At 35.3% G+C, this 14826-nt stretch overlaps 1 protein-coding gene across 2 annotated transcripts in view; it reads right to left on the bottom strand.

Annotated features, from left to right (window-relative positions):
* Positions 1-2784: 2784 nt before the first annotated feature.
* GRAMD2B (GRAM domain containing 2B) overlaps positions 2785-14826 on the bottom strand; it is a 49931-nt gene continuing 37889 nt past the window's right edge. For both annotated transcript variants that reach the window (XM_087958000.1, XM_026673772.2), the window contains exons 8-14: positions 14448-14528; positions 12767-12878; positions 11896-12018; positions 10756-10843; positions 9883-9993; positions 6373-6466; positions 2785-5099 (exon numbers count right to left, since the gene is read on the bottom strand). In XM_087958000.1, coding sequence (XP_087814126.1) covers positions 5058-5099; positions 6373-6466; positions 9883-9993; positions 10756-10843; positions 11896-12018; positions 12767-12878; positions 14448-14528 — 651 coding nt within the window. In that variant the 3' untranslated portion in view covers positions 2785-5057. The remainder of the gene's footprint in view (positions 5100-6372; positions 6467-9882; positions 9994-10755; positions 10844-11895; positions 12019-12766; positions 12879-14447; positions 14529-14826) is intronic.

Raw genomic sequence — 14826 nt, forward strand, 5'->3', positions numbered from 1 at the left:
ATTTAATTTTCCTGATACCACTCTGAAATAGCAAAGAGATAACAATTTGCCATGCAGAGGGTAAGAAATTCCAGACATCATAAAGTAACCAAAAGATCAGTATTCCTTTGATGCTTTGACTGCATCTTTGCAGTGAATTTGAATACTGCAATCAAATACTGATTTGAATACTGCATCTTTGCAGCATTCTTCTATATTTACATTTATATGAATTCCACATAAAAGCTCTACAGAACAATTTCTTATTGTTCTGTCTTATGTTTTTTTTTGCATTAACAATCTGCTATTTGTATTTGGATTCAGAATGTTGTAACCCAAAAAAAGTTGTTTGTAACCAATAATAACCAGTCAATTTGGCTGCTTCCTTGAATGTATGATAGAAAATAGGTTATAATTTAATAAATGTCAAAATGAAACTGAGCATAATGTGCTTGAACTAAAAATATACTTGAGATTAAATATTGACATAGTTTGCATGGGTGTAATAAAAAAAAACCCTGTATATTAACCTCAGCAGACAAACGTAGTATTGGAATTTGGGTTTCAGAATCATATGAAATTGGGATAATTAAGATTGATCTAACAGGTCATGAACAGTGAGAACTCTGAATAGGAGATGAGGCAGTGGGTTGGTAGGCAATCAAGAAGCAATATTGTGGTGACAAGCATGGGTGGTAAAGCGGTATGTTCACCAAAGAGAATTTCAAGAAGAATCATCAAGAGCTAATGTTGGCTGGGAACCTCAAGACTTATTATAGTATAAATCACCTGGTAAATCTTAGGATAGAGAAGGCTTATAGGAGGGTGTGTCTGCTTTGGCTAAAGCTCTGAAATTCTTTATATGCAACGCCTATATGTTAAGTGTATAATGATAGTGACAATGTACACATTTTGCAAATCCAGTCTTACCTAATCTGTTTGCTTCCATTTCAGTTTTGCTTTATTGGAATCCTGCCATGTAGGAGAAAGGGAATGATTTATTCTCTGAGCCTTGATTTCCTTTTGAATGTGTAATAGGCATAGTGGAAATCTACAAAGAATTCAAGGGCTGGTCGGTCAACTTGTATCTGCTTAATAAAGCTTGATCAAGTGAAAGGCGTATTGAATTGCTAAGATGCAAAAAGCTGTTCATTCTTTACTTATGTTTCTATGATTCAACTTGTTTTTAAAAATCTTAATATGCCAAGAAAAGTTAAATTCTGACACAAGTACTCAAATTAAATAAACTCAGCTCTGCTCTGTCCAGCTTAATTCCACTTTGGCTGGTAATAGGGAACAAAATGAACAACATCTGATGCTACTAGAAATTGTTTAGCAGTCATGCTTCAAGCTTCTAAGATTATACCAAGCATGACAAGATAAAATCAAAGCTACTCCGACAGTTAGACATTTTTTAAAGTAATGCAAGAATCTTAATGCTCTAAGCATATTTTTTACAGTGATAGTTATGATGCCCATGGCAATTGTGCCTGGTTCCTCACATGGAAAAGACCTCATTCAAAGTTTGATGTATTTTATATTGCTATTAAATCGAGTGATATTTTTCACTCTAGGTTGTACATAGATGGCTAGCCACTGGGCCATTGACTCTGAAGTTGATGACATGGACATATAGGTTGAAATGCAAAGAAATAAAGGTAGTCCTTGTTTAGTGACCTCATTTGGTTTGGTTTGCTAAGCGAACCACATGACTTGAGAGAAAGTGCTTCAAAAATCACTGGTTGCTGCTGCCTCATTCAGATAAATTTTTCTCACACAGTGTTCCTCCTTTTTATCCCCTAGCAGGGCACAGAGATTGCTTAAAGAACCTGCACCATCCCCACCTGTTTTCTCTGGAGTGGAGTGGGCAAAGTTGTCTAGCCCCTTTGCACATTTTTTCCTTTCCTTTCCTTGTTTTTCTATTAGAAAAAACTTTATTTAACAATGAAGTTGTGAATAAAGTTATACAAATCTAGATACACGAAGACCTCATTCCCTCTCCTAAAAAGTATATCACCAGTTCTATTATTATTATTATTAATTATTAATTATTATTATTATTATTATTAAAATTTACTCTTGTTACAATTATTTAAAACAAAGATATACTTTCAAAAAGATATCTATTAATTATTCAAGTTGTGCAAATATTATCAATATGACATTAATAAGGGTTCCAAGCAGGATATATTACTTTTACAATATCAAAAAGTATGAATTCAAGTTTAATGTCAAAAGCTCCACTATATTATTATTTATAAATGTTTAAACTAATAATAAAACAACCCTAAAATTAATAAAGGTATTTAATTTCTGACCTCCCCCTTCCTTGTGCAAAGTTAATCTTCACAATCATGAACAAGTGTCTTAATAAATTATGGTATGCCTTTTTGATAGGTTCTGGAATTATACCTAATAAAAGAAATAGTGGTTCCACTTTAAATTTCATTCCAAAATTCTCTGGGTAACTATGTACATTTTTCCAGTTGTTTTTTTTTGAATGTCCACCAGATATGTTTCTTTTTTGTGGCATTTCCAACAATTATTACTTTATGATTTATGTACTTGGGCAATTATTGATGGAGTTGTATACTATTTGTAAAACTATGAAACAAGCTTATAAAACACATGTCAAACTATGGTTTGAAAGAGAGCTGTTCTCTTTCAAACCATAGTTTAGCATGTGTTTTATAAGCTTGTTTCATAGTTCTTATTGAAACTGCTGTATTGAAACTGTCCCTTTGAATCCCACTATACAAAACTGACTTCTGATTAAGGTGCATTTCAACAAAAATGAATTCACTGTACATTCAGAAATAGTTTATTTTAAATATATAAATTACATTTCATAGAAATGACACAATTAACATTTCTGCTATATAAACAGAAAGCTGGCTATTTACAGACATACATATTTTGAATAGCTTTAATATGATCTAACTCATTTGAGAGCTGAAGAGTCAAATCAACAGTAAGATACTTCTCTTACACTGTAGAAGTAGTCCTTGACTTGCAACAATTCATTTAGTGACTGTTCAAAGTTACAACGGTACTGGAAAAAGTGACTTATGACCATTTTTCACATATCTGTTGCAAGATCCCCAGGGTCATGTCATCAAAATTTGGACGCTTGGCAAATGATTCATATTTATGATGGTTGTAGTGTCCTTACGGACATGTGATCACCTTTTGTGACCATCACTTAACAACTATGTTACTAACTTAAAAACTGCAATGATTCACTCAACTGGCAAGAAAGGTCATTAAATGGGGCCAAACTCATTTAACAAATGTCTCATTTAGCAACATAAATTTTGGGCTCAGTTGTGATCATTTAATCAAGGACTGTCTGTATAGCAGAAGTTAAGGATATTCTAATGGAAAAATCATGGCTTTATATTAAAATGCTATGGACTAATATTGCACATTACTTCATCACTTGTTTTGAGATGCTGAACTCATGAATTAGCCATCTTTCCATAAGAATGAATGAAATGAAAATTCTAATACAAATATGACAGATTGCAATACTCAAATACAGTAACATTTATAGTATATCAAAAATAAAAGGAAAAATAAGGAGTTTGATAAAGTAAAAATCCCCCAAACCTTGGCTTATAATTAACTTAAAGTATGTCAAATTTACAAGTTTATCAATTGGTTCAGTTGAAATAATCCAGATTCCTGTTATAAAGTCTTTATCTGATCGTCCACTCTAATTTTGTAGATGATTTGCTGTTTTATTTAAAAACATTATACCAATTGCATAATTGGAATAGGAATGCACAGATTTCAGGCCATCTAAATCAACCCATTTATTGGGCTAAATATTGATGACATATTTAAACTCCAGTAGAAATTAGGGCTATAACTTATACAAATGACTGTATTAGTGAACCACTAAGACCAATGTAATTCTAAAATAATGTCTAACTAAGGCCTACAGACAGGCAGTTCGGTATAGCGGTTAAGACACTGGGCTAGAAGCCAGGAGAGTTCTAGTCCCACTTTAGGCACAAAGCCAGCTGGAAGACCATGGAACAATCTCTCCTAGGAAGGGAGCAAAGTCAAACCACTACAGAAACTTTGCCAAGAAAACTGCAGGGACAGTCCTGGTAGTTGACAGGAGTCAACAATCACTGAAACACACACACACGCACATTTCACCTGACTCAACATGTTACTAATTTGGTCTGAGCCAACTCTATGGAATTAGGATTGTCAAACTTTGATTACAAGAGTCCTTGGATATGCTTTACCTAGACATGATAGAAAACTTTACCAATGAAGGCTTTGGTGAATATAGGTGTACATGTATGTGTGCATTCATGATCCTGTGTAAAACAGGAAAATATACTTAATTGCAGTTGAGCATGCAGCCCAGATTCTATTTGGCAACTTTGTAGGAACATGCCAGATCCAACTGGAAAGAACTCGATCAAATCAAAATGCTAACGTAGTCACAAAATTAAGTTTATAGAGTCCAGTTAATGACATTCTGAATATGTTCAGACTTTCCTTCTTGTCCAGGTAGAGAGAAAAAAAGAAAATTAGAATGTTTCAAATATAAGCATATACAAGCTATAAAGTTTTTCAGGCATAATTCCACAGCAAATTGCATATGCTCATATTGGTTGCCTAAAAAACAGTAGAACAGAATGGAATTATGGTAAGTTTAAGCAATATAATAGCAATAACAACAGCACTTAGACCAATATACCGCTTCACAGTGCTTTACAACCCTCTCTAAGCAGTTTACAGAGTCAGCATATTGCCCCTAACAATCTAGGTCCTCATTTTACCGACCTCGGAAGGATGGAAGATTTAGTCAAACCTGAGCCAGTCAGGATCATAATAATAATGCCTGAGATGGATTCCCTCAGTTATTCATCATATACAGAGTAGACAAAGAAATGGATTGTCCTCTAAGAAAACAGATGCTATTGCATGAGAACTGTGAATCCGAACTGAGCTCAAGTACACATAACTTGATTGGCTAAGCCTGATATTATCTTCAGAGTTGCTTATCCAGAGAAAAAATGAGGTGCGAATGAAGTAATTGAAAGGCAACAGGCAGTTCACTTATTGTCTTCAAGTAGCTTCTGTAAATTGCTTTGTATCTTGGAGAAAATAAAATACAGAACACATTATATAGATAAAACTAGCTGCTACATGGATAAGAGATGAATTGTTCAATTGGAATCATACCTAAAGTGGAATACTTTCTTTTATTATGACTCAATCCAGGTAAATTCATAACATTGAAGATTACATTTTAAAACTATTATGTCTAGCCTATTAATTCTACAGCAGTGATTTAGACCAACAGCCTTTACTCCTCCCTGTCTTGTCTTAGTACAATATGTGTTTAGAGTAGGGGTCCCCAATCTCTGGTCCATGAACCGGCACTGGTCCGCAGCATGCCAGAAACTGGGCCGTGCAAACAAGTGAAGGTCCATCCATGGGATGCAGGCAGCACACGAAACCACACCCACTCTGGTCCACAGAAAAACCTCTCTCCATGAAACCAGTCCCTGGTGCCCAAAAGGTTAGGGGCTGCTGGTCTAGAGAACAAGGTGACTTATTGCAACATTTAGAAAAGTGACTTTATCATTACAAAAAAAAAATTCTATGAATTGAAGGACTGGCTTCTCAGTAGATGCTCACATAAGTCTATAGCATAGGAAGGGATATTACACAAGTAAGTCTATATATGAACTGACCTGAAAAGTAGATTAACTGAAGAGGCCTAAACTGCTTTAAATGAGTATTTTCAAGGCTGTGAAGAAGAATTACTATTTCCAGGTTCAGAATTTTATTGGTATTCAGCAGTGATGGCACAAATATCTAATTTGACTCTGTTGTAATGTCACCCCCCTTCCCCCCCAAAAAAAACAAAAGAGAAAAACCAAGAGAGGTATATTCCATTCTTATATGGCCTCCACAGCCTCTGAAAATTAAATAATAACAGGGCTGCTTTGAAAAGTAGTGTGTTGGGGAATGTACACACACATGGCATTGGTTCACCATCACTGGTATACAGTATGGGGACAGACAAAATGTTAAAGAATTATATTTTGTGAATAGATTTTTGCCTAATTTAGACAACGGGGGGAGGAGAATCTTCTAGAAAATTTTCTTAAATTTTATAGAATTTATATTCAAAAGTTTTATTAGCATTCTTCATTATGTGGCTGCTTAGGCAAGCTATCCCTATTAAAATATCTTCTACAGAGCTATGAAAGATTTCAGCCATCTGACCTCTTTTGTTCCTACCCAGTTAAGAGATATTTAACCATCTTTTCACCCCAATAAATCTTAATTCCATCTTTATGTTCATGAAGTCTCTCCACTATTTTTGCTTTCTGTAGTTCAGCAATTCTTTCCAGTTACCTTTTCCAGTTTGATAAGATTAGCTGTTAGCTCTGCATACAGACCATCAACATTAAATTTTTGGTGATATCCCAAACCACCTTGTATTGGATATCTGAAATAGAGAATATGGGTTGAGAAAGTGAGACAACGTATGATTACAGATGGAATAAATTAAAAATCTAACTAAATAACGTAACTGGAACACAGCAGAAAAGACAAGTTTATTCCTTTATGCTGATATGCATTGAGCATAGCAACTTGATACAAGACTCATATCAACAATATATGTTCATGTGAATTGGTAAAACAAAGATTATGATTTTCTCTAAAAAATAAAATATAACTCATGTGTCCAGTTAATAAACAGCATTTGTAGAGCAAGTGGTTTAAACAACTGGATATGATTTTTTATTCAACAGATTAGCATAAAAATAAGCACATTGCTTATTCTATTTGAAATGGCCAAAAGTGCATTGCAGCTATCATGCCATTTTTCAAAGCCAAAAATATCAATTACATCCTTATTAATATGTTTATTGTTAAACCCATAACTCAGGTGTTATGTGATGCAGGTGCAATCAACTATCTATGAGACTATCTGGTCCAAATTTGTTGTATCTTTAACTGTATCTTCAGCATGGTCTTTCATAAGAAGTTGCTTACTGAAGCAGATATAGGCCACAAATTAATAGTTGACTTTTCTTTCACAGGATCTCACTGCCTTAATACTCACTGACACTTTTATATCATCTTGGAAATGTAAAGATGTTCAAAGAACTGGCTATAAGTAAGCAATAGATGTTAAAAGTTGGACAGTTATGTATCAGCCTTACAAAAATTGTGGACAGCAATCTTGACTCTAGTTCTAAGCCAACAAAGTACTTTGAGCAGCAAACTCTCTCTAAATATCACAGACTGTTCACACTCACCAACTTAATGTTCTTTCTTTAACAAGAAGTGGAAGGCAGATTCACAAACATCTTCTATAACAACAGAACCTGTCATTCTGGTTTGAGATGCTGCTGAAATTCTAGCATATGCCCTATTTTATTGTAACTTTTAGAAATGTAATTGTAAGAACCTATTATGTCTGGATACCCTGTAAATTCTATGCTTATTATTTTTTGGATAAGCAAGACCTAAACATCCAAGTCTGGATAAGCAAGACCTAAACATCCAAGTCCACTGCCAAGTTTTTCTATTCTACTTATTACTCTAGGCACCAGTTTAAAGAATAGGGTATTAGGGTGGATATTAAAGTTCTTTTTAATAGTGATTTTGTAGTAAATTATGGGTTTTATAGAGCTGTTCCATTGTATTTTCGTCTGTGATTACGATAAAGGTTCAAGCTTATCTTTTTAGGAATACACTAGGGCTGTTGAGAGTGTAGCTTAAAAATAATTGCTTGAATGTGTCTTTTATAAGAATGAGAATATTCATTTACTGTATAAGCACATTGAAGCTTTTGGATGGAAATGGCACTCTGAAGAAATGGAAATTGAACGTACGTTTACTTTGGTTATTATAAGTTGTGTTTTTCTTGCATAGGGTTTGTTAGCATTCCACTAAAGCATGAAAACACTGTGTAAAGCATCACACGGTATAAGGGTTTGTACAGTTGGGTTACAATTAGATTCTTTACACACATAAAATCTAACTCTGGTCCTATAACTTCAGTAGCAGACATTTTTGCAGAAATTCACTAAAGAGTGTCTGTCTTCATGCTAGAAAAGTATTCACCTGCTAATTATTTTTACAATACAGTAATCCAATTGTAACGTGGTCGGGCATGAGTCTGAATGGCCTCCAAATTTAGAAAAGGGAGCAACTGACATATTAGATGTACATGTGCAAATGCCTTATGCCAAGCGTCTTCAAACTTGGCAAGTTTAAGACTTGTGAACTTCGACACCCAGAATTCCTGAGCTAACATGACTGGAGAAGGAATTCTGGGAGTTGAAGTCCACAAGTCTTAAAGCAGTCAAGTTTGAAGACCCCTGCCTTATGACCTCAGCTACGACCTGCTGTTTGCCCATGAGGACAAAGTATCTTGGACAAAGTCTTGAATGTGGAAGTGCAACCCCATTGAGAGTCTATAATGACATGACTATTAAAACCACTAATGTAAAGATAAAAAGTCCATCTACAACATGTACAGAGTTGTGTTATATTATAATAGGCAAGATATAATCTGCCAGGTTAGGACAATCATTTACCAAGGGTCCCCTATTCTCTAAGGTCTGTGGGATGAGGGCTAGGGCTTTTCAGTGGTGGATCCTATTGCCTGAAAGACCTTATCCCAGAAATGAGGATGGGTCCATCCCTTTTCACATTCAGGGAGCATATTAAAACTGTATTATTTCAGTTGGCATGAAGCCTCTAGTTAGTCCTGATGCCTCTTTTGCATTTAATTTTAATTATGGTTCTAACTGTTGTCTACAGATTGTGAAGTGAACATGACGATCATTAAATGAACCCCAGAAAGGGAACCCATTGTTTGTAATGGATGGGTTTTTTTGCCAGAAAGTGGAAGTAAACACTGGTTTCTGGCAAAAAAAAAATCACAAATTATGACCACGGGATGTTGCAAACGGTCATAAATGTAGGCTGATTGCGAGTGCTCCAAATGTGGGATCATGGGTTGTTGAAACTTCAAATCTGGGTCATAAATACCTTTGGGGTGGTGGTGTCTCTTATAACTTAAAGCAACCAGTGTCTCTTAGCAACCAGTCATAAGTTGAAAACTACTTGTATATGGAAAAATACTTATTTAAAAAATAAAAATGTTGGATAAACAAACAGTCAATTTCATATAAAAGAAATGAAAAATATGGTGTAAGGTGTAAAAATGGTCTGAGCAGCATATTTTAGTTGTTTTGCAATTAAAAACAAAAATAATAAATGTGTACAAAAAAACAGAAAACTAGCTAGGCAGGCTATGGGCCCTGTGTGATATAGCTCAACTCTTGAATTTGTTAATAATTATGCTTTTATTCTTGGCAGCTGTGTGTTTTTATATTATGTATTTTTAAAATCTATTTTACCATAAGAGTAATCTATGTGAGATGGGTGGCTATGTAAGTCAAATATAAAAAACAAACATTAAAAAAAGAGCAAAAGCCTGATTAAAGAAGAATAAATGTGGCACCAGAAAAAGTCAGAATGACAGCAAGAATGTCGATATAGTTGATCAATGAGATGTTACATGCTTGGACTTTCAGACTTTTGATAAAGTCTCTCCCCAAGGATTTCTTGGAAAATGTATTACTCAGATGATTTATCTCTAGAATCATAAGCAATCTATTTCTTAAGTTTTTATGTCCTGCTTGTATTTGGCCAGTGTGAGAAGTGGATATTGGACTAGTCAGATTCTCAGGTAGACCATGTCATCTTTCTTGTTTTGAAAAAAAAAAAAAGCGTGGGTAGAGTTTCTATAATATGATCCCTGATTCCCTGCACCCAGGAAGGATGGTGAAGAACAATCAATACAAAAGAATACAAAGAGCGCTGCATTTCAATAAAGAGTACCTGTACTCATCCTTATGTGGATCCACAGTAGAAGCCATAGATACAAGTTGCTCTTCCAAACGATTAACTTTATATCGCATATAGAATGTGGAACAAATGAGGATAAAAACACTGCAAGAGAGATGTAGAAGAAGAAAAGAACATGAACAGGTGACTGCCCATGTAAGATAAACTCATCTGTAATATAGAAAACCTATTACAATATCAAAGCTCCTGTTATACTAAATTAGGTAACATTAACTATGCTTTGTCAAATCCTGTGCTGATGTGCTTTAATTTTACCTCAGCTCATCTGTGTAAACAGATATTCAGAAGGAGGTTGAAGATATTGTTCCTTAAGACAGCTTGAATAGGGAAAGAGAAAGGTCCTTGTGAGACCAACAAGGAAAGCAAATGTTACTGAGTTGGGCTCTTGTCTGCTCCAGCAGTGAATGGCTTGACCCATATTCTTGCCCTATTCAACAGTTTCCTCAGAAATTTGCTCTTCTTTATCAATCCCCTTATCTGCTACTTGATTTACAGTGTTGCTGCTCTGCTTTGCCCATAAACCTCGAAAATAATCCATCAATCTTCTTTTCTGTTACCTCCAGGAGTCTAGCAAAATGCTTTTGGAAATGACATAAGCTTGTTATCCATATAACACAATTCAGAGTAATTTAGACAGATCACATTTTTCTCTCTCCATTTCCCCCAGTGGAAATGTTACAGTGGAACATATTCAGATCTTTATTTGTGTGCAGCAAGTAAGAAAAAGAAATTCAGAAACCATTTATTTAGCCACTGCATGTCTAACTTTCACAATATATCCCAGGAAAGATGCTCTCAGCCTTATGCTTGGTTTTGTAATTTGAGGAAATGGTTCTACATACTTACAGAATTGCATAAACAATGAGTACGTGTGTCACCGATAAAAATAATTGAAAATTCGTTCTGTCAAAAGATCCGAGGATTCCTGAAGAAACTATGAGATAAAAGGAAAAATTAACTTAGCCTTTGAAAAGACTATGGCTAAACACATACAATAGTGGGACACTAGAAATGCAAAATAACAAGGAGATTCAAATTGACAGTTCTTTTTCTTCTCAGCTATGAAATATATTAAATAAGTATGTTAATGTAAGTTGTAGTTTAATATTGCTTATTTAAGGTGAACTAGCTTTGTCTAGTTAACATGAAGATGGTAAAATATCTCAAAAAGCTTTGATTAAAATTTATAGCTTAAATATATGATTATTATTTCAGCCAGATTAGGTTCTCTCACCATATGGGAGATGCATTCTAAGATGTAAACTGATCTGAATGGAAATATGTTCAGAATAACAAGGCAAGGCAAGGAATTCCAAAAATACTCAAGGCTACAATCTGTGGTTAAGAAATTGATCTGCAAGCATATGTAGACTCCCTGATATAAATTAAAGGAAATTGGGATACTACATAGGAAGTCACAGTCCTTTTATGTTGTTCTCACAGCTATAAATTAGGCCTCCTTCTTCCCCCAGTGTCTCTCATTCTTGCTTTTATCCTACATTTTCCATATAAATCCACATACCTTATCATTTTATTTCAATCTAGAGAACTGTACTTCAAAACTGATTGAAATAACAACATGACACAACCCCAATAACAAATAAATATTAGATTGGAAAATAAAATCAGTATGTTAAGATCAGATGCAAGCAGGCTGGAACAGATGAAAAAAAGAAAACAAAATGAAGAATAAGACCGCCAAAGTGTTCCTTATTAAGAAATGTCACCTAGAAACAAGGAAGATCAAGGAAGCACTGGAAATAATAAAGCAATAAATAACAGCTATTGCCAAGAAGATCAGCAGATACGGAATTTGAATTGTATCCTATAGGCAGAATCTCCAATTTTAATCAAATAAGAAACATTTCTGCCAATCCATTAACAGAGAGATTGCAGTGAGCCAATCAACATCTGACAAAGAAGAAACTATACAATTCTGGCCACAGTTATGGGTCAACCCAAAGAAATACAACAAGATTTACTTACTGTTTCCTGAAACATTCCTGATTTGATCATCACACCTACATTTAGACTGTACATCTTTATGGGCATCTTTTGTGTCTGTCTTGGAACTTTTAAAATGAGACTGGTTATCAGTCTTGTGATAATCTGTTGGAGAAGAAAAAACATATACTAAAAGCAGGCGTGGGCCATTTGAACAGTTTTGAGACCAATAAATGCCGATGAAGTACTTTGATACATGCCATGCCTCTGGTGGAGACTGACTCTGAGGGAGAGGAGGAACAGCCAACAGGGAGTGGAAATGTGGTTCCAGAGGTTGTGGAGGAGCCTGGGAAAGGGCAGAGACCGGTTGAGCAGTCAGAGGAGGACTCAGGCCCATCCCCTATCCATCCTAGGGCACGCAGGGAGGAGAGGATAAGGGAGAGACGTGGTCTCCCCGGGAGGAGAGGGCCTTGATCCTCTTCATGGGCTGCAGGTGTGACAACTGAATAAGAGTTTGGACCTGTGTATTGGCAAACGCTGGAAACAAATCGTGTAAATATCTCTAGTTTATAGTTCCTCTCTGAGTTTGGCATCATTCCCAAAGTGTGTTATCTGTGGACATCCTCCAGCCCTTATCTTGCCTGGTTTGTGTTGCTTTTTCTCCTTCTTCGTGTAACTGTGTGGGAGTTTTTTTGTCTTCCGTCAAAGATATTCAATGCTTGGAAGCAAACTGAATGGATAAAAGGGGCTTCACCTATTTTCTATGACTGTGTTTGTTTTGTATCCCACCCTGGGTCATCACAATACATCTAAACAATGTTTGTACTCCCCATTCTTTGCTTAAGTGTTCCAGATGTCCGGGCTAAAAGGTGGTGTTTTAGGATAGTCGAGAAACAATTGTTTAAATGGAAACCTTGAAAGTGTTCCAATTCCGGGGTTTGAGATCCAGTGCTACTGGACTCTTCCATCTCCTTTCTACGTCTCTGTATGATGCCATCCAGTTCAGAGAAATCATGACTGAAATCCTGGAAAGGGACAATGTATCAGAAATGCCAGTTAAATATCAGTTTGTTATTTTCCTTTCTTCCCTCAAAGTTGAAAACAATGACAATAAAAATGATCTCAGTACAGACCTACTTATGTCTACTTCCACATATTCCATAAAACACAGTGAGTCTTGCTGGTAGTTACATACAGTATATATACTGCTCAAAAAATAAATAAAGGGAATACTTAAACAACACAATGGAACTCCAAGTCAATCACACTTCTGTGAAATCAATCTGTCCACTTAGGTAGCAACACAGATTGACAATCAATTTCACATGCTGTTGTGCAAATGGAATAGACAACAGGTGGAAAGCATAGGCAGCCTAATGGGTGGAACAGTAAGACTGTAGATGGAAGATTACGCTTCCAGGTGCATAAACATCACCAATTGATTTTCATCAAGCCCTGCGACTTCAAATGATTTAGTTTGCAGATAATATTATTTCTTTTACATCTTTGAAATTGATGGGAAGGAACATTAGAGCTTGAAGAGTTATGCAGATGTTACTTAGTCTTATTGTTTCGGTGATGAAATGCAACAGGCTGGGTTCCCAGGTGGCAGAGGGTGCATTCTAGAGGAATACGGGACAACTCAATCCAGACATTTTGTTTGAGAGAAAGCAGGTGAAAATAGTCTTTCCCAAATAGTTCTCTGAATGTATGGTAGATGTTGATAATAGTGTTTAGTCTGACAAGATTCTGTCTATAGGTATGCAAACAATAAAGAACTTAGTTTGCAAGAATCATCATGTGTCACTTTTTTTGGGGGGGCTTTCAACTATATATTTATATGTGTGAATGTATGTATGCATACAGATGATATAGGCTAAATTTCATGCCCCTGGTAAAGTAGACTTTAGTTCTAGTATATCTTAGGAGGATCTTTGCAGAATTACATCATGTATATCAGTTGTGCCCTTTTCTGTATGAGGAGGTATTGTACATTATAATAGATAATTGTACACCTTGATGAGATGGGCAGCATAGAAGTCTAATCAATAAAACGTAAAAATAATTCATGCTTTTGTCATCTCATGGCTGAATATTGTAATATGCTCTTCATGGCTCAACACTTGGCTACCTTTGAAACCACCACATTCTCAGGTTGAATGTGCCCATGCAATAATAACTGAGAGAGAAATTTTACTAAGGGTCCCTCCATTAAATGTTGTCTATAGGGATCCACTAACTGAGATGTCTCACTCGTGGTCTCTTTCGGTAGGATAGCTTGCCTTTGGACATCCATGCCACTTCATCTCTGTTGTACTTCCAAAGAGTTTGAAGATATGGATATTCAGGAAATGTTTGGGGACAATGAAAATGAACCTACTTGTTCTGAATAAGACATCTACTAGATGTCTGCTGACATTTTTTGATAGGAATTAAATTGCTATTGCTGGACATAAGCCACTCAGAGCTATCAGAAACTATAGAAATTCTAGTACATAAATAAAATTAATAAATATTTTCTTTTATTTTATAAAAAGGCTATTTCTAATGTAACTCTCAACTATAAATGTTTTTCTCTTCAAAAATAAACTTACCAGAGGTAATGTTGTAGGACAATCAGCTCTGAAACTACTTTCTAGGGGAGAAGGATTAGGACTGTTGCCAACACTCGCATTCTGAAATGTGCAATTTTAAAAATTACACAGTTGGACTAGGATTAACAAAGTAATATTAGAAATAGCCAGATATATACAGGTAGAACTTGCTTAACCATTGCCCTGCTTAGCAACTGTTCAAGGTTATGACATGGTGCTGAAAAAGTAACCATTTTTCCTATTACCTACTCCTATTGGTATCTTATGATTATGTAACTTTGTTGCTTTCATGTATATTTTATGCAAATTCCTTGTGTGTCCAATCACACTTGGCCAATAAAGAATATTCTATTCTGTTCTATTCTATTCTATTCTATTC

This window comes from Notechis scutatus, chromosome 2, assembly GCF_049901735.1.
Source record: "Notechis scutatus isolate UNSWTSFEM ecotype Mainland chromosome 2, rNotScu1.2, whole genome shotgun sequence".
NCBI classification, from domain to species: Eukaryota; Metazoa; Chordata; class Lepidosauria; order Squamata; family Elapidae; genus Notechis; species Notechis scutatus.